Here is a 21,487-nt window from a genome sequence, read left to right as displayed (position 1 = left end):
TTTAGCCATCCTCTGTTGATCATAATCTCTCATGCTGAATTCATGTGGCAAAATCATGTTTAAAAACACCACTATCGGCTGGGTGCGGAGGCTGAAGCCTATAAGCCCAGCACTTTGGGAGGCCGAGGTGGGCGGATAATGAGATCAGGAGTTTGAGACCAGTCTGGTCAACATAGAGAAACCCTGTCTCTACTAAAAATACAAAAAATTAGCTGGGTGTGGTGGTGGGCGCCTGTAATCCCAGCTACTTGGGAGGCTGAGGCAGGAGAATGGTGTAAACCTGGGAGGCGGAGGTTGCAGTGAGCCGAGATCAAGCCATTGCACTCCAGCCTGGGTGATAGTGCGAGACTCCATCTCAAAAACAAACAAAAAACAAAAATAAAAAAACACTATCTTTTCACAATGAGCTTTAATATTCCAGGCCACAGCCAGTTTGCTGTATTCAAAAACAAACAAGCAAACAAACATTAGTGATATAATATCATTTTGGTGATGAAAAGCCTGTGTATGTATTATTTTTTCATGTTCTAAGAATCACAACAAAATCTAAAATGTTGGAAAGCTATAAAAAATTTATTTTCACTCCCCCCAAATCTAACTAAATTTTGTTAACTAAACACAAAATTATCATAGAAATGTATATGACCTGAAAATTAAAAAAAAAAACGCTGTCAGTCATAGAATGTTTTATTTTAAACTTGCTGTCAAACTTTCAAATACAACACATGTGGCAAAGAAACAACAGTTCACACACAACATCTGCCACAATTCTATCTTTGAACTGCCTTTTCTATAGTATGTGGTATGTTACAATTTCTTTCAACTTCTTACATTCATGGTATTCTTAAAGGCAGCAATGTCAATTTTTCTGCTTTGAAAATAGTTCAGTTAATGTTCTGAAATTGCTTAAAATGACATTTTCCTTTTAGTATTCTACTGCTGCCCACACTGACATAATTCAACATATTATTAATAAACAGTTGAGAGGTATACTGTACTTAATAAACCAACTCCCAACTCTAAGTTAACCTCAATCTAAAACAAGCATTTTCTTAAACCAGTATACTCAGCTACTTTTCTCAAAAATATTTCCATTCTGAAATAAGATTTTTTTGTGAGATACAATAGTTTCATCTTTTATTCCTAACAGAACTCATGCCGTACTTTTTTTCTCAAAATATATTTGATATATTCTGTGCAAAATGTTAAGTTCTGTATAGGTATGTACCTTATTTTGAAAAAGTTTATAAAATATAATTCCTAAAAACAACCTCAACATTAGACAATACAGGAAGAAAAAACATCAGACAAAGCCTAAGTTTTCACATGAGAAACTAAATATGTTCTTAAAGCTCCAGTAATACATTCCTTGAAAAAACTCAGAATGCACTTTGGTCATTATTAAACATATTTGAACATAGGCAAATCAAATGAAATGCTTTCTGTTGTTTTTCATAGAAAGAAAAAACATACTACACAATGAGGCTGAATTGAGGCTGATCAAAAGGAATGGTAAGAGCAAAGTGATACGACATGGCTCTGTTCTCCACACATTCCTGATTTTAAGATTATGATTTGGGGATTATAACTGCACCAATCAAACAAATTATTTACAATTAATCGTCTTAAAGTTCTTAAAATATGGTAAAAATATGAGGATATTCCACATGATACACTTTGCACCAAGAAAATTCTAGATTGTTTCAAATGAATTTTTAGAAACCAGATGCCCAGTTTAAAAAAAATTGCAAAGACCATTTCATGTTTCATGTAATTCCTAAAATACTCGATTGTACAAATATAACAACTTAAAATCAAGGCCCAATGTAAGATACTATCATATTCGCCCGATTTACCTAACACACCAACATGATAAGTTCTCATTGGACACTTGGCAAATTATTCATTGGGGAGGTTAAAAGCATCTAAAATAGCCCTTATATAATGGGGGTGGGGTAGGGATAATGCACCAGATAAGTTTAGAGGATAGAATTTGCAAGCTGAAGCTGTCTTTTCTGAACATTTGGATATAGTTTTATAACTAGCAATTAGAGAAATATTTTATTGGTTCTTAGCCTTATTCTTAAGTTGTTCATTTGAGTGTGGTGTGAATAGCCTGTACTAGAGTGTACCATGGGGAGAAAATTATTTACTTGAGTAAACATAATGTACTTTAGTAATATCAGTAGGCACTTCACTTGTGAGATGAGTATATACCTCACTCAAAAGGATACCATATCATGCCCTAGTACACTATAACAGATCCCATATAAAGATACGCATTAAAAGTAACAATTTTAAAAAGTGCACATTTTGAGCATGCACAGCTGGAGCTGTGCAAACAGCCCAGTGTTTCAAATAAATACAAGTATTACTAGTTAATTTTTATCAAAATATCTTACAGTATGGTAACCATTTACAATTATTGCTCTATTATAAGTTTTATCATCAAAGAGCACTTGTTGACCTGTTATATAATACCGTATACATTAATACTGAAGGGTGTTTAAACTGCAACTTAATCAGTTTGGATCCTGGCATTGTTTCAAAGTAATTCAAGAGAAACCCTGACTGGATCTTGATTTACTGAAGAAAATGTTTTATGTGTATAGCTGAGTTCAATGCAATATTCCAAAGTTAAAGAATTTTTCCTCAAGTAAGGCAAGTTCACGGCATTGATGGAGAAACAGTGCTTAGCAATGGCTTCTGTTTTCACAATTTGTTATCTTGCCAATTATTTATGACCAATTACCAGGATCTCAAGTATCTGGATATCAGTTTCATCACCCTTTCAACAACTAAGTACATCAATGCTTAAAAATAAAATATAAAGACTAAAATAAATGTAAAAAAAGTGAACAAGTAAAATAAATATAAGAATTGCACAAGACAGTCTGATGTAAACACTTCAACTCCCCAGCTGAGACTCCTGAAGCAAAGAATCAGTGACAAGCTTTCAGGAAGCTTAGTCAGTACTCTTATTCTGGAAAAAAGGCTACATCTTCTTTTCTTTGAATTGTCATGATTTAATCTTCCATAGCTAAAAAAAAAAAAAAAAAAAAAATAGAAGTGGTGACAAGCCAGTTTTAATATCAAAGCTTAAATTATATATAGTAATACCATTTTAAAATTCAAATTTCATTCACAAGTGCAGTTTCTAATATTTTAACTCCTTTATCCTTTTAAGAAGAACTCACCTTAAACACAAACAAAAATGTGAAAATCAGATTTCTATTGCTTTCTCTTGAGAAGTGGCTATATATATATATATATACAGAACTGGTTTAATACGATTATCTTACATCTTCCTAACAGTTAGTTGTGCATATATTGGAAGATGTATGCATTGCTATATAGATAAATAATACAACTTTTGGCCAAAAATAGAAATAGGGCTTTTCTTTTTCTTTTTTATCACCTAAATTAAAGTTTTATTAGTAAAAATAAATACTTCTTGCTGGGCGTGGTGACTCACACCTGTAATCCCAGCACTCTGGCAGGCCAAGGTGGGTATATCACTTGAGGTAAGGAGTTCGAGACCAGTCTGGCTAACATTGCAAAACCCCGTCTCTACTAAAAATACAAAAATCAGCCAGGCATGGTGGTGCACACCTGTAGTCCCAGCTACTCGGGAGGCTGAGGCAGGAGAATTGCTTGAACCCGGGAGGCGCAGGTTGCAGTGAGCCAAGGTCACGCAACTGCACACCAGCCTGGGCGACAGAGCAAGACTCCATCTCAAAATAAAAAATAAAAATAAATACTTCTACTTATCCTACACAAGACTTCTATTTATAATAGATACTGTTCCAAGTTAGAAATTCCTGTATTATAAAACATAAATATATGTAATTCTTTGAAATTAAATGTGAAATGTTCACTAATTGCAATCTTACCAAAATGACTGCATTACTGTGCATGTGAGGGTAAAATGGGTGCTACAAAAATGCAACAGGAAACTAAAAAACAAAAAGTACTTGCAACCTCTTACCTTTAAATTAAATCCAAGCAAGTCACTGATAACACCAGAAACAGCTGACAGGATAACCACCTGGGTGATGTTATAAAGCAGCGGATTCATTGTAAGCCCATATAATCTGAAAGGACTGTCCAATTCCTAGCAGAAGAGAAAAAAAAGTCAGTACCAGATTCAAAAAGAATTACTACGTAAGCTAATTCAGAACAATATACAATGAGATTTTTTAAAAAACACTTTCAAAAAAGTTACCAATTATGGATGCTTTTAGAAAGGATAAACTTGGTTAAACTTGAAACAAGTAAATTTTAATAATAGTTTTAATGGTTTTAAAGGAAAAAGGAACATCCTTTAAAAGAACTCTGTGACTAAATTTGTAACTCCAATTTCTGTCCCTTAAGCTATTATAAGGAGGCTAGAGAACATTTTTTAATATAAGAACTAGACTAGAAACTGAAAGAGAACAATACCTGTTGGTAGAAGAATTAGAAATTGGCCAAATTTTCTGATAAGATTATAACATGTAAAAACTCCTCTTTGAGTCAATTCATTTTCAAATACATGGATTGATTAATTGGTTAATTCAAACATTTAAAGTTCTATTATATGCCAAGCCCTGTGCTAGGCTCTGGGAAGTTAAGATTCAGTCCCTGAGCTGAAGGACCTTACAGTTTAGTAGACAAGTAACAAATAATTAAAATATGAAAGTCCCATTTCAAAGGTACATATAAAAAGCAAATAATGGGGCCATAGAGGAAGGTGCTCCTGAAACTTTGTGGATGGTGGGGAGTAAACATTCTAAGACACATGAGAACATGACACATCTGAATGGCTACAGGTTGCTCAGCATTGTTGGGGCCCAAGTACAAGGAAGAAAGATCACTGGGCCAGCAATGTAGAAGAAAGACTAGGGAGCAACGAGACCAGAAGCAAGAATATCTGTAAGGAGTTCAGTGTATCAAAAGCTTAAGTGAGAGACAAGGATCTCACATAGGGCAGTACTAATAGAGAAGGGATGAATTGGAAGATATTAAAAAGACTGAATCAGTGGACTTGAGAATTTCTTGGCTGTAAAGAGAGAGAGAAAGAAGGTACGATCTACGTTAAGTCCCAGATTTCTGACTAGAAATCTATGTAGTTTGACTAGAGGCTATGTATGATCAAAAAGAATCATACTATTATGCTTTGTTATTCTAGTCATTTTTATACTTTGCTCTGAGACTGTGGCTGCTCATTAAGTCTCACCTTTGTAGCCCCTTCCTACACAGTGCCTACACTCTGAAGATACAATATACATGTGTCAAGCAAACATAAAACTATTAATTCAAGATATTTTTTCCCATTGAGCATTTTGGTCAAAAATGGAGTTTGCCTCTATTATCTTGTTCATTATTTAAATGTCACCATCTTCCTCAAGATAATTAAAGGGATTTGAAAACGAAGGCAATCTGTAATTGCTTTTTATTATCCCCCCACCCACTTCTTCTGAACCCTTTAATACTATGTGGTACAGAGTCTATACCCAATTCACACTGTTTAGTTGACTGAAGAATTAGCTGTAACATTGAAACACAACTAATTTCATGCCATTCTCTGAAAATATATAAATAACTGTAACAATTATATTCAATTGGTTATAGAAGTTGAAATTTTAAAAACTTTTTTCCTTTTAAGAACTAAAAACATAATGAATATTGTAAGCAGTGATAAAAAATGTTTTATTAAATTACCCCCAAAGAATTATTATGAGATAAAATACATCAAAATTGTATTCTTTTGTTACCAAAAATTAAATGTTTATGACATACATTTATTATGAAAATTAGGTATTATTACTTTTTAAGCTAACTCAGGCCAACCAGAAGACTGCTCTGAGAAACACAAAGTAAAAACCTTCCCAAGTTAACAACAAATTTTCTTTTCTGAAATCTATTTTAAGGTCTAGGAGGCATCCATTTCCAAAGATGCCAACCTCTACAATACTCTAAACATAATATTAAGTATTAATATACAATTTCCAAAGAAATTATTTGGATTAGTTTGAGCACTTTTGCAATGAGAAGTAAAATATAAATTGTATGTATGCGCACAAGTATAACTTGTAAACAACTTGGATAATCATGAAAACCAAATATAAAGTGGTATCTATAAACAAAAAAAAATTACATCAGAATAGCATATTTGACATTATAACCATTTTCAATTCTATTCTTACCTTTAGCAGTTTAGTAGCCAGTTTTAAAACATTATTCACTAGTGTCAGTTCCTCCTTTTTGTTAGGTTTTTTCTCCATTTTCAAGTAGAGGTTTATCTTTTATAAAAAGAATAGAAATGCTTAAAATTATAATAAATACACATTTTTAAAGGACTTGAAATATATTCATTCAAGTATCTGGTTATCGAGATTATAGGTGATTTTAATACTCTTCATACTACATATTCCAAACTTCCTATACTTATTTTATAATAGGAAAATAATAACTGTTATTCAAACACTTTTCAAATGTAATCAAAAGCCAAAATGAAAGACTGGATAGCATTATTTAAAAGGTGAGACACTTTAGTATCACAGCCAAATCAACCTAAAAATAAATAATAATTAGAATAAACTAAATAAATGGTTTATTATTTCTTTCTTTCTTTTTTACCAGAGATGGGGTCTTGCTATGTTGCCTAGGCTGGTCTTGAACTCCTGGATTCAAGTGATCCTCCCATCTCAGCCTCCCAAAGTGTTGGGATTATAGACAGTCACAATGCCTTGCTGTTTTATGATTTATTTGAAAGTCACTAAAAAATATTTGTGTATTTGTATTATCTACTCTATAATAGACAATTTGGGGTGTCCACAGTTCCTTTCTTTGAAAAATGCTCTAACCCCAAGCCAGTGGAAGAAGCAAGGCTAGGCAACTGTGCTTATCCCATTAGGTCTCACCTTCACCCACAATCTGGCAGCCATCGCTGATTAGGCTGGAATGTACACCCAAACCAAAGCTAGTCAATATACTGACTAGGTAAGACTAACATGATATATCTATCAGATATTGTAGGAACATAAACTGAAAAGCCAGTAAAAGTCTAAGCCAGAACTCATGCTAAACCAAACCAAAACCGTGTGTAAACCAAAATTATAGGGTAACAAGTCTACAGAAAGGTCACTGGAAGAAAGGTGAAGAGAAGGGCAGAAATGAGAAACTGTTAGCCTCAGAGTGAGTTGGAGAAAGTGGTTGATTTTGTCCAATTCCATAAGGCTCAAGTATACTATTTTTTTGAGTTGGAGTTTCACTCTGTTGCCCAGGCTGGAGTGCAGTGGCACAATCTCAGCTCACCGCAACCTCTGGGGTTCAAACGATTCTCCTGCCTTAGCCTAACAAGTAGCTGGGATTACAGGCACGCATCACCTGGCTAATTTTTGTATTTTTTTCCCCTTGGGGTTTCACCTTGTTGGCCAGGCTGGTCTTGAACTCCTGACCTCAGGTAATCCGCCTGCCTTAGCCTCCCAAAGTGCTGGGATTACAGGTGTGTCACCGCACCTGGCTGGCTCAAGTATACTTTCTTAGGGATCTTTATCTTTGTGGTTACTCTCCCGTTTGACCTCATTTGACAGGTTTATTGATTCTTTAAAATCAAACTATCCCTAACTAAAATATTCATGGGAATAAGTTTCTTTACAAAATTCCTATAAAATGGCAAGAGGAAAATATTTAACAAATTCATATAAAATAAAAACCAATTATGCTTTATTCTTTCTACTGAGTAAAAATTATACTTACTCAAATGCGGCTCTGCTACACTGCAAAGCAAACATGTCCCACTCATAGTTTAAAATACATTAATTTAATAAGTGGTACTTCATTCTTGTCAAATAAAAATGGGACATTAAAAAAGGAAATTTGATTTGAAATATGAATCAAGGCAGGAACACTGAAGAAAGGCTTGTGTCCTATTAAATTTTACGTTTTGCTTTATAGCACAAATGACCTTAATCAAATAAAACACATTCTTGAAAAATGTAAAGGAAATGAAAACATTTTAACTTATAGATATTAATTTATAGCATAATAAGCATGCACACTCACCTGTTCAGTAAGTAATATTGAGGTATTGCTATATTTTTTACTTGTTTCTGATCCAAGGGTAACAAATCTTAGCAGAAAAAGTGTTAACGAGATGCACCAGATTACCAGTTCCCAATTGTAGTGACAATCAAGGAAGATCTCGTGTACATGAAGTAGCTAAAAGTATGAAAAAGGTAACATAAAGCAGCAATGCGATTCAAACAATTTCTTTTTAAAAGAAATAAACATTTTACTTCATAGATTGTTCATAAATTTAGTATTACATTTTAGAAACATTCTACATTAATTATGAAATATTTTAAGTACATCAAAAATATAGAGTATAATGTAATTAATATCTATGGGGCCCCCTACCCAGTTTTGTCAAATCTTAATATTTTGCAACATCTCTTTCTGATTAAAAAATATTAGATTCAGTTGAAATCACCTTAAACTTTTCCTGGATTCTTATTTTTCTTCCCCGTCCCACCCCAGAAGTAATGAATTTTATGTTTATCTTTTCCATAATTGTTTTTATTGTTTAGCTACATATACATCCTTAAACTATATTATTTTTTGTATATTTTAAAATTTATTTTCCAAGCACTTGGGAGTTGGGGAAAAAAAAGAAAAAAAATTTATATGTTACCACATTATTCACATCATTCTTTTTTTTTTTTTTTTTTTTTTTTGAGACGGAGTCTCGCTCTGTCGCCCAGGCTGGAGTGCAGTGGCCGGATCTCAGCTCACTGCAAGCTCCACCTCCCGGGTTCACGCCATTCTCCTGCCTCAGCCTCCTGAGTAGCTGGGACTACAGGCGCTGCCACCACGCCCGGCTAGTTTTTTGTATTTTTAGTAGAGACGGGGTTTCACCGTGTTAGCCAGTATGGTCTTGATCTCCTGACCTCGTGATCCACCCGTCTCGGCCTCCCAAAGTGCTGGGATTACAGGCTTGAGCCACCGCGCCCGGCCCACATCATTCTTTAATTTACTTTTTATTCCACTGAATTTTGTTTTCAAGGCTGATTCAGGATGACAGATTTAGCTCTAAATTTGTTCATTCTAACTCCTATGTTAAAGTAAAAAAATCAGCCATGATTTATTGGCCAGTAAAACAATCAGCCACAACTTATTGGTCAACCCTATCATTAATATTTTGTTGCCAATTTCCATTATTACAAGCAATGCTGCAATACACATTCTTGTATGTGTTTCCTTGTATGCACATGCAACTTTCTCTAGAAGTTACCTGGGAGTCAAATCACTGGGTTCTTGGATATTACATCTTCAACTTTATTAGATATTGTAAGTTTGTCTCTGAAATAGTTGCCCCAATTTATCCTCTCAGCAGTGTATCAGAGTTCCCTTTGCCATCATTTTCATTCATACTTGTTATGATCTAACTTCCTAATATCTGCCAATCTAATGGGTGTAAAGTGTTCTCTCATTGCCTTAATTTTACTTTTCCTGATATTTAGGGAGGATGAGTATGTTTCATATGCTTATTGGTAATTGAATTTCCTCCTCTGTGAGTTACCTTTTTATATTCTACATCTACGTTTTTTCTAGTATGTTGTGTTTTTCCTATTGATTTGTAGAAGTTATGTCTATAATGTGACTAACAATCCTATTTAAGTCATTTTGCCACTATCTTTCCCAGACTCTGGTTTGTTGTTTATGGTGTGTTTGCAGGACACGAAATTTTAATTTTTATTTGTGATATTAAAAATTTTGTTTTTCACATTTAGACCTTTAATCCACCTAGAATTTATTTTTATGTATGGCATGAAGTCATTTTGCTCCATTTGTACTTCATATTTCCATTATGTAAAGCCTTCCTGCATTGTTATACAATGCCCTCTGATCATATATTAGGTTTCTACATATATATGGCTATGTACAACTCTATTTCATCCCACTGGTCATTCTATACCTGGGCAAAAATCATAGTCTTTCTGTAATTTTAAAATAAGTCTCTCATCTGAAGGTTCTAAGAGAAATTTAAAAAAGAAAAACAAAAAGAAAAAAATAAAACAAGTCTTCATATTTCTGGTACAGCAACTTGTTCTTCAAAATTATCTGGACTACTCTTGTCTTTCTGTGCTTCCAGATGAGTTTTAGGGAGCTTTATGAGTTACTTATTTTTTAAAATAAAGCATTCTGTTTAATTACATGGGATTCCAACAATTCCCCCAGGAGAATCAATATGAAATTGAACCTTCCCAACTATTAACATTGTGACTAACATTGTATACCTTCTTTTTAAAATTTTTTTTGAGACTGAGTGTCACTCTGTTGCCCAGGCTGGAGTGCAGTGGCGTGATCTTGGCTCACTGCAACCTCCGCCTCCCAAGTTCAAGTGATTCTCCTGCCTCCTCAGCCTCCCAAGTAGCTGGGATTACAGGCATGCGCCACCGCGTCTGGCTATTTTTTTCAGTAGAGATGGGGTTTTGCCATGGTGTCCAGGCTGGTCTTGAACTCCTGACCTCAGGTGATCCGCCCACCTAGGCCTCCCAAAATGCTGGGATTATAGGCATGAGTCACCGCGCTCAGCCTCATTGTGTACCTTCTTTTATAATTTTCAATAAAGTTTTATCCTATTTCTCCATAAGGTCCTACATATCTTTTGTTAGAATTATTCTTGTGAATCTTTTTTGTTGTTGTTGTTGCTATTGGAAATGACATATGTGTTTTTGTTGTTTTTAAAGACAGGGTCTCACTGTTACTCCAGGCTGGAGTACAGTGGCACAATCATGGCTCACTGCAGCCTTGACTTCCCAGGCTCAGGTGATCTTCTCACCTCAGCTTCCCAAGTAGCTGGGATCACAGGCGTGTGTCACCACATCTGGCCAATTTTTGTATTTTTTTTTTAAGAGACCAGGTCTTACTATGTTGCCCAGGCTGGCTTTGAACTCCTGGGCTCAAGGGATCCATCCACTTTGGCCTTCCAAAGTGCTAAGATTACAACCATGAGTCACTGTGCCTGGCCAGTATTTACAGTTTTCAATTATCTATTTCTGTATATAGCAGATGTCAACAAATTATGGTCCATTGACCAAATCTAGCTTTAGGCCTCTGTCTGGCCCCAGAGCTAAAAGTGATTTTTATATGATTTCAAAGGAAGAAGAGAAAGAGGAATTAGAAGAAAAAGAATATATTTCAGAGATTGTAGGTATCAGGCAAAAGTCTAAAATATTTATCTGGCCCTTTACAGAGGAAGTTTGCTGATCTCTGGTTTATAGAAACAAAATTAATTTTTAAAATGTTGCATCTGTTTTTGTTAATCTTGATATAACAAATATATTTTAAATAATGTGTCTGTAAAGTCACTTGGATATTCTATATAAACAATCATATAGTCTACTATTTTTTTCCCCAAACTTTAGACCACTTTTTTCCCCCATCTTTGCTGATTAATACCCTCCATCAAATGCTGACTAGAAGTGGTAAAGCAAGTAACTTTGTCTTATTCCCAATTTTAAAGTAAATAACTCTTAAGGTGATATCATTATATATAATGCTTACTCCAAATTTTAAAAGATATACTTTATTGGATTAAGGACAATACTTCCTAGTCCTTGTTTCATGAATGTCCACGGAAAATTTACAAATTGTTTTCTGTATCTATTGATATGATTGCATATTTTCTGCCTTTAATCAGCTTAAATTGCATTAATAGATTTTCTAAAGTTGAAATCTGCATTCCAGGGATAATCTTAGTCATGGCCTATTTATTGTAATTCACATTCTGGCTTCATCTTCTTAGTATTTTGTTGAAGAATTTTGTATCTAATAAATGAAACCAGCTCAGTTTCCCATTTTCATACTAGCTCTATGGTACTGGCATCAAGGTTATACTAGCCTCATAAAAGGAGCTGAAGAATATCCCCTTTGTCTATTGACTAGATTTTTTGTGTAAGTTTAGGATTATCTATTTAAATACTTGACAAAATTCATCAGTAAAACCATATGGGATTTTTGTTGGTGGCATATTTTAAACTACTAAAATTTTAAACTACTTACAGCTACAAATCTCTTCAGGTTTTCAATTACCTTTTGAGTCCATTTTAATAGATTGTGCATTTCTATAAAATTGTCCACTTATGCCTTCAACTTTAATGATATAAAGCACTTCATACTAGTATCTTTAAAAAATTCTCAATTGTGCCAATATTAAACTGTTTACAGTTTAATAGTGTGCTTTTTCTTTTAAAGAATGTATTATTTGTATGTTTTTAAATCTCCAAATACATAAGATTTTTTTGTTGCTATCACTCTTTTCTACTTTGACTATATGACAGCTAGATATTGTGGTCTGTATAGTATCAGACATTTGGTATTAGTTTTTACTTTATTGCCTAATACATGGGAAAGTTTTATAAACATCCTTGTGCCTGAAAAAAAAGTCATCAACTCAGAAAAATTCTTAGCCATTATCTCTCCAAATGTTGTTTTTCAGCATTCTTTCTTTCTGGAATTCTTTCTTTCTTTATTTATCTTGAGACAGTCTCGCCCTGTTGCCCAGGCTGAAGTACAGTGGCGCAACCTCGGCTCACTGCAACTTCTGCCTCCCCAGTTCAAGCGATTCTCCTGCCTCAGCTTCCCCAGCGCTGGGATTACAGGCGTGAGCCACAATGCCCGATTAATTTTGTATCTTCAGTAGAGAGAGGTTTCACCATATTGGCCAGACTGGTCGCGAACTCCTGACCTCAAGTGTTCTGCCTGCCTCGGCCTCCCAAAATGCTAGGATTATAGGCGTGGGCCACCACACCCAGCCTCCTCCTGGAATTCTTATTAGACATATGTTGGATCTCCCACGAAGTCTCAATATCCATTTTACATTTTCTGTCCCTTTATCTCTGTCCTGTATCTTAGTCATTTCTTTCATCTCCCAGTTCACTATGTCTTTAGCTGTCTTTAATTTGCTATTTATTCTGTTCACTGTGTTTTAAAAGTCAATGACTTTGCTCCAGCAGTGAAAAGCAAAAAACAAAAGTCAAAAGTCAATAACTGTATTTTTAATTTCTCTGAAGTTCTTTTTCAAACTTATCTGTTCTCTTTTCATAGTGTTATCTATGTCTTTCATCACTGTAAACAAACTTAGTTTCCACCTGATCAAACTGAAATAGCTGGAGACCTAATCCTGCTATTGGTTTATCTGTTGACTCCTTCATGTTACGCTGTTTCTTCCTATGTTTTGATATCAGAAGGAGCTTTATCTGTGGATCCCATGAGGTCTAGGCTGAAGTCTCATGCCCCCAAACAGCCTGGTTTTGCTTCTGTCAGGTATCCAGGGGCCTAGGACCACTTTTTATATTAACTTCTTGACATGAGGGTTATAGGACAAGATGTATAATGTCCATTTGAACCCTAAACCTGTAGTAAGGGCAGAGTTATATATTCTTAGAAGAGACTTTTCCCCCATCCTTGTCATCCAGAGTCAGATAAGCTTCCTTCTTGTCTTCCAGTGCTGGTGAGCAGACTGTTTTTCTTACCCAACTTTTCACTGAGGCTGTAGATCTTGGAGGGTTTGACTTCATGGTGTGAGTAGGGAGGTATTACAGGTCAAGGCCTCATCTCCTGTCCTACGTGGGCATAAAATTTCAAGTCTTTGGGATACAATACTAAGACTGGCAATATACTTCATTCTCTTATTCTCATGCTGCCATAGCATTAATGCTTATTCTTAAATGCTCTGGTTTTCAGTTTTGTCTTCATTTTTGGACCTTTATTATCTTATGAACTTAGATATATATACAATATGTACATTCAAAAGCTGAGGGTTCCCCCAGCATTGTTTGATGTTTTTCTTGTTTGTTTGTTTTTGGAGACAGAGTCTCGCTCTATCCCCCAGGCTGGAGTGCAGTGATGCAATCTCCGCCTTTTGGGTCCAAGAGATTCTCATGCCTCAGCCTCCTGAATAGGTGGGATTACAGGCGCCTACTACCATGCCCGGCTAATTTTTGTATTTTTAACAGAGATGAGGTTTCACCATGTTGGTCGGGCTGGTCTCAAACTCCTGACCTCAGGTGATCCGCACTCCCTGGTCTCCCGAAGTGCTGGGATTACAGGTGTGAACCACTGTGCCCAGCCTGCTTGATGTTTTAAAGTAGAAGAATTTTCAGATAAGCTAGTACATCATACTACTTGGAATGGAAGTTTGCATATGTTTTATTATTTTTGTTTTTTAATTTTAATACTTTTTAACTTATTTTTAAATATTACATGGCCCATGACACAACCCTCAGGAGACCCTGAGAACATGTTCCCCTGCATTATAGCAGTGCATATCCTGAGATACTTTTGTACTCCCTAAGTAATCTGGGTCACTAAAAATTCTTTTTCAGAGTATGCAGCAGTTAAGTCACAGTAACTATTCAGATATAAGAAATAAAGAATAGTAAACATGAATAAATCGGACATTCCTGGGACAATTTTATAACTCATATGTTTCTTCTGGGAAGTAAAGATAATGAGAAGGATTCTAGGCAAAAATTAATCTGTGTTCTTTCAACAGACATTTGAGCATATATGCTCACTGTTCATGGCACAGAGATAAGATACACTTATTTATTCTACCACAAAAATAAACTGCAAAAAGATAACTTCAAAACTTACTTTTCTAACTAGGCTTACTTATATTATTATTTGATTATTTATTAATCTGAAAGTTAGTATTTATATATCTGGTTAATTTCCACATGGAGCGAGTTAACTCACCTGGGCACAACAGATAAATACAACTGAGATAGTCAATAAGAAAGCAGATGAAACTATTACATCAACTGAACGCTGAGGACCTCGACGCTGCAGGGTGTGGGTGGAAGGGAGAAAAGGAAACATTTTAAAATATATTTACTAATTAGCAGATAATTTCCATGGTTTCAATAAAGGTGTCGACTCATCACCATGAGTTTGATCATAGCTCACAATGTTGAATATACCTAATTTGTTAGGCAAATTTTAATGATAAAGTGTTATGATTTCCTGAGGATTTGCAAGAGTTAAAAGGGTATCTATATCTATATAGCATAAAATTATTGGTATAACTTTCAAATATTTCATTTTGTCAAACACAAGTCATTTATTCAGTAAATATTTCTTAAGCACCTGCTTAGAACTAGATACTGTGCTGGGTGCTAGAAATACAACAGAGAACAACACATGGTCCCTCTACCTTCACAGGAATTAGGAGGGGAGTGAGACATCAAGCTCATAATCACAGATATATGTGATAAATTGTGATGAGTGCTAAAAGGGAAAGACATTGGATGCTTTGAGATACTTGGCAGGGAGACTTCATTTAGATTTGAGGGTTAGGAGTGTGGGCCTGGGAAGATCTCCAGATTAAGGGGGGAGGGGCAGGGGCATGATGGCACACAGCAGTGTTCTAGGTAGAAGGAAGAGCATGTGCAAGAACATAAAGCAGGACAGATCACAGCTCATGTAAAGAACCAAAGCAGTCTGACATGCCCGGAATGTAGTGGACTAGGAAGGAGAGTGTTTCAAAATGAAACAAAAGACAGGTGAATAAGGGAGAACTTAGATCATAAAGGGCATTATAAACCTTAAGATTTTGTGCTTTATCTTAAGAGCAATGGAGAACCTCCAAGAAGTTTTAAGAATATAGAGCCAAATATACATTTTTAAAAGATCACTGGTGGCAGACTGAAGAAAGGAATGAAAGGAAGAAATGTGAACACTGGAATGCCAGATAAGAGGTAACTGTAGTAGCACAAGGCAGAAGATGATTGATGGTTTCAATGAGGGTGGTAGAAATGGAACAAAGACTGGCCGGGCGCAGTGGCTCAAGCCTGTAATCCCAGCACTTTGGGAGGCCGAGACGGGCGGATCACGAGGTCAGGAGATCGAGACCATCCTTGCGAACACGGTGAAACCCCGTCTCTACTAAAAAAATACAAAAAACTAGCCAGGCGAGGTGGCGGGCGCCTGTAATCCCAGCTACTCGGGAGACTGAGGCAGGAGAATGGCATAAACTCGGGAGGCGGAGCTTGCAGTGAGCTGAGATCCGGCCACTGCACTCCAGTCTGGGCGACAGAGGAGACTCCGCCTCAAAAAAAAAAAAAAATGGAACAAAGAGAAGCAAATGGATTCAAGACATATTTTGGGAGCAGAAAAGATAGGAATTGGTGATAAATTGGATACTAGAGATTAAACAAGGATAATTCCTAGGTCTGGGCTTACATGTTTCCCTCACTGAAGTATAAGCTTAGGTATGAGGGTAGGTGCTTTCATCTCATCAACAGTGAATGGCACACGGTTAACATAAATGTTTACTGAATAAAATAATCAATGTACAAAAGAATGTAACACTTGCTTAGGGTTGATAATGGGGGAAATTTTGGATGAATTCAAGCAACAAAGATCAGATTCATCCCTCCATACAACAGATATGTCATAGGAAAAAAATATCCATGCCAATTTGCAGCAGTGACACTAAGTGAACTAAATTTAATAAGTTAAATAAACAATTAATTTTTTAAATATAAGAGTAGATAAATAGGACAAACTTTTTTTTTACTTCTTTCATTATTATTTCAAAATATAAAGCATTAAAGACAGGTATGTCAGAGGATAATTGGTCTTTAGGTCAACTTTACTAAGATATAGACAGTGCTGTGAATAAATATCATTGAATTTGCATGATTACTCCATATATAATGACATTCTACTGTTACTTAATGCAGTTAAGTAATCCTCAGGAAAAAAAGCGTTTTCCTAAAACCAATTTAGATGTTTCCCTCTTCCCTCCAGAGTTTTTATATCATACTTCCACAACTAGGACAATTATTAAAAGTTTAAAGGAAAATAATGACATGAAAAGAATGACACTGAATTGCAAACTAATATTTTAAAATAGTAATCGGTCCCTTCTGTGAGGAAACTCATTGGTTAGTTTTGTTTTAAATTCTTTTTTAAGTAATGGGCTCCCTCTGCTGGCTTGTGACAACCAGGCAAGTAGCAACAAAATCCCTAATTCAGCTTTCGAATGAGTAAAAGCTGGTTACTATACATCTAGAGACAAATATATATTGATAAAGAAACTGGAACTATCAGAAAGGGCCAGCATGTTAAAACTACTTTTATCACTCCCATTCTACCTTAAGATAGGAACGGAGAGATAGCCACATTTTTATATTCTGTACTTTCTTCAACCGGAAATGAGGAACCTCAGATTTTCGAGCCCTCCTTGCAGATGTTAAATGTCCAAAGAGTTTTGCAAAAAGTAATCGCTAAAAAAGATTAAGATGAGGATTAATTTTCAAGTAGATTACCACAGAAAAACAAAAATCAACAAAACATGAATTGTTAAGATTTTATTTGGTTAGGTACTATAAAAGCAAAATAGAAAAATAATTAGGTAAAAATGACATAATGAAATAATAAAGTACTTCAGGAATACTTTTAATATTATGAAAACGATAAAATATTCTTATTCAGAAGACTACATTATACCTACCTGTTTATAAGTTCTTTCTGCTACACAGAGCAAAAAGAAGAAAATCCACACAAGAGACACGCGAACCACAAAACTTATTATAACCATAGAAAGAACTATGACATCTTCATTAGAACCAAATGCAATCACATAAAGTTCTGAAGCAGAATGTGCTGTGAGTTGTTCCAAGTCTGTAGCTTGAGAGAGTCGGAAAACAAATGGAGTTAAACCCAGTATGAGAGAGATTGCATTTCCAAAAATCTGGTATCCTATTCCTGGTATATGGTTGTTCACCTTGAGGAAGCCAGGGGAAGAGAGAGAAAAGAAAAATAAAATTATAACATAAATGTTATCTACAGTAAAATTATTTATAGCAATATGAAATCATTTGTTAAAATATATTCATTTTAATATGAATAATTTGAATCCCATTCAAGTTTGAGAGCCTACTACACATAAAATGTCATTAATTCTTCAGATCTTAAAAACAATTCATTATCAGATCTCTAATTCACTAAGTAGATGGCGAAAGGATTGACTGTCTTATCCAGATCTTGAAAAAAAAAATTTATGTATTTCATTATTTCAAGTTAGAAATATTCACAAATACTGCAATAAAAGAGAATGAGATCTCATATCCACTTAAATTCAGTTCATTAAAGAAAAAAACTCAGCATTACACTTATTTCATACATTCGTACCTTAGGGTTTTTTCTTTTCTTTTTTTTTTTTTTCAGAGACAGGGTCTCACTCTGTTGCCCAGGCTGCAGTGCAGTGGCGCAATCATGGGCTCAAGTGATCCCCCCAACTCAGCATTCGTAGTAGCTGGGACTACAGGTATACACCACAGCCCCCAGCTAATTTTTTTGGGTTTTGTAGAGATGTAGAGACAGGGTTTCACTATGTTGCTCAGGCTGGTCTTTAACTACTGGGCTCAAGCGATAATCTCTCCTCTAGCTCCCAAAGTGTTGAGATTACAGGCATGAGCCAACACGCCCAGCCACTTATGTTTCTCTTTGAATAGTCCAATATATAAATAAGTGTCTCCTTAAACTCTAGAAGCATTTTAGAAGAGAGATGATAGAAGGAAGAAGAAATTAAACAGAAGGGAAAAAGGTGAAGGAATTATAAAAATAATAATAATAATAAAAGGAAATTAGATAATGGGACAATATAAGAGTTTCCAATATGCTAGACCGGCAGAACTAAAAGGGATCTTAACTATCATGTAGCCAACTTTTTATATTATACATTAGATAAATGAGACTATTGTAAATTAAGTGATCTGCCAATTCACAGGTAATTAAGTTACAGAGCACAAACTAGATCCAAGATTCCAGAGACTTCCCAGTCAACTGCTTTTAATTGCTAATACTGAGATATGTAATAGGGAGTGTTATCAATTTCTGGACCCAGTTACTTTAATTCCTGTCTTACATAAAGTGTGAAGAGTTCTAGCATAACAATGCACCAAAGAAATTTAGAAATTGCAAGTTAAAAACAAGTCTAGAGAAATCAACATATTTTAAAAATCAGTAATTATCTGAAAAAAGAAATAATAGAAAATAAAATTTAAATCCACAGTATTTGAATTAGACTTCTTTGAACTACTCAAGACTTTTACCACTATCTGGATTACTTCTATATATTTAAGCAGGCAAGCAAGTATGAATGCAAATTTACTAGTTTGATTTTTTCATGTTTTAAGTCCTATTAAACAAATGAACCAGTAAGAAGGATACAGAAACATACGCCTTTTTAATTATTTTATTTTTAAAGTTTTTGTAACAACAATCTCTAGACCAAAGAAAAGTCTTTATTAACACCTGTATATATCTACAAGCTCCTGAATTTCTTTTTTTTTTTTTTTTTTTTTTGAGACGGAGTCTCGCTCTGTCACCCAGGCTGGAGTGCAGTGGCCAGATCTCAGCTCACTGCAAACTCCGCCTCCCGGGTTTACGCCATTCTCCTGCCTCAGCCTCCTGAGTAGCTGGGACTACAGGCACCCGCCACCTCGCCCGGCTAGTTTTTTGTATTTTTTTAGTAGAGACGGGGTTTCACCGTGTTAGCCAGGATGGTCTCGATCTCCTGACCTCGTGATCCGCCCGCCTCGGCCTCCCAGAGTGCTGGGATTACAGGCTTGAGCCACCTCGCCCAGCCAAGCTCCTGAATTTCAAAAGAATGAATAACATAAAGAGAAAAATTATAGATTATATCTATTCTAGGTCAGATAAGTGAAAACATTAGAAGATGAGAGCGGTTTGGTGACAAATCACTGTTTAAATCACAGACAGAAACAAATATACACATAAAACTTTTTTCAGGGTGAAGAAATGAGGTCAGTAGATTACTAGTATAACATTCCAGTAATTATCTTATATACAGATAATCACTAAGTCTTACCCTTGAACTACAAGAATAAAATTTAAAAACTCACTCTGTTCATTATCATTCCACTGATTTCAAGTACAGACATGTCTGCTTTCTTACAATCATTACCTTCCCATACTATAGCACTTATTTTTTCTAATCCTGGGTGGGAACTATGGAGCCAGGGCAAATGACTCTATAAAAAAAAAAAGTAAATATATTGATCACATTTAACAAATAAAATGTTTGTATATAAAGTTGTATATATATCTCTATATACACATACAATTTTAATGACACTAAAAATAAAAATTGGTGAATACATTTATCATGTTTTATAAATGGAATATGTAGATCTGTGCATAGCTAATATATTTATACACACAACTCTAAGACACTAAAATTCTATCTTAAAATTAGTTAGCATATACACTGAACAGATACCATAAGAAGTTACACGGTTATAAAACTGTACAAGTTCAGAACTTTCTGTAACAAGTATTAGTCAACATATGTTCAAAAATATACTAAAACATGTCAGCAAAAGTATTTAGTTGTCAATCAGTCTACATAGTTGCAATGTACTAATGCTAAAAGACAAATGGATATCAACTTGTTCGTAGTAATCACTGTTCAACTTATGATCATTCATTAAAAAAGAATATGACAGCCGAGATTTGAATCTCTTTGAAAGACTATATAGTGCTACAGTCTTATCCCAAAAAAGAATCTTCCTTATATACTTAATGTTTAATATCTGATTTAGTTACTTTTCTGATATTTTAATCTAGCATTTCTCCAAGGGACCAGTCTAACTTTTCGTTTATTCAGATAGAGCAAATATTACAAAACTGAAGCACTCAGCCTCCTGAGTAGCTCGGACTACAGGCATGTGCCACCACACCTGGCTAAGCTTTTTATTTTTAGTAGAGACAGGGTTTCACCATGTTGGCCAGGCTGGTCTCTAACTCCTGACCTCAGGTGATCCACTGGCCTCTACCTCCCAAAGTGCTGGGATTACAGGTGTGAAGCACTGCACCCAGCCCCAAAGCAGAACAGTTGAGTTAATGATGGCAACAAGATTAATGAAACACTAAACCTTTATATAATCAGACTTCAAGAGGAGAAGTAACTAAAAGATTAAACCCAGCTAGAGATCAGTTTGCTTGTTTATATTGCAGTATTTCTAGCATATTGTTAAGGACTCATATACTTCCTATATTTTGTTTTTTGAGATGGAGTCTTGCTCTGTTACCCAGGCTGGAGTGCAATGACGCGATCTCAGCTCATGGCAACCTCCGCCTCCCAAGTTCAAGTGATTCTCCTGCCTCTGCTATAGCTGGGACTATAGGTGCCTACCACCACGCCCGGCTAATTTTTTAATTTTTTGTAGAGACGGGGTTTCACCATGTTGACCAGGTTGGTCTCGAACTCCTGACCTTGTGATCTGCCCACCTCAGCTTCCCAAAGTGCTGGGATTGATTACAGGAGTGAGCCACAGTACCTGGCCACTTCCCACATTTTTAAAAAATAAGTTTTGGCATTCACAGCAACCTCAAATTTTATAAAATATTTCATTAAATATAACTTCTAACAATGAACAGAAGAATCTACTCTAGGTACATTTAT

At 35.2% G+C, this 21,487-nt stretch overlaps 1 protein-coding gene across 11 annotated transcripts in view; it reads right to left on the bottom strand.

Moving 5' to 3' along the window:
• Positions 1-392: 392 nt before the first annotated feature.
• The window catches only part of PHTF2 (putative homeodomain transcription factor 2), a 159,468-nt gene continuing 138,373 nt past the window's right edge, over positions 393-21,487 (bottom strand). For 10 of the 11 annotated variants that reach the window (XM_033194924.1, XM_033194922.1, XM_033194925.1 and 7 more), the window contains 8 exons: positions 19,926-20,054; positions 17,510-17,782; positions 17,151-17,282; positions 14,749-14,835; positions 8,050-8,205; positions 6,189-6,284; positions 3,989-4,114; positions 393-3,040 (listed from right to left, as the gene is read on the bottom strand). In XM_033194924.1, the coding sequence (XP_033050815.1) occupies positions 3,020-3,040; positions 3,989-4,114; positions 6,189-6,284; positions 8,050-8,205; positions 14,749-14,835; positions 17,151-17,282; positions 17,510-17,782; positions 19,926-20,054 (1,020 nt within the window). In that variant the 3' untranslated portion in view covers positions 393-3,019. Of the gene's footprint in view, positions 3,041-3,988; positions 4,115-6,188; positions 6,285-8,049; positions 8,206-14,748; positions 14,836-17,150; positions 17,283-17,494; positions 17,783-19,925; positions 20,055-21,487 lie in introns of those variants that run through there. The other variant, XM_033194929.1, reaches the window with a different exon arrangement.

Source organism: Trachypithecus francoisi, unplaced genomic scaffold (genome assembly GCF_009764315.1).
Source record: "Trachypithecus francoisi isolate TF-2019V2 unplaced genomic scaffold, Tfra_2.0 Lachesis_group4, whole genome shotgun sequence".
NCBI classification, from domain to species: domain Eukaryota; kingdom Metazoa; phylum Chordata; class Mammalia; order Primates; family Cercopithecidae; genus Trachypithecus; species Trachypithecus francoisi.
This window is presented reverse-complemented; position numbering and strand designations above follow the sequence as displayed.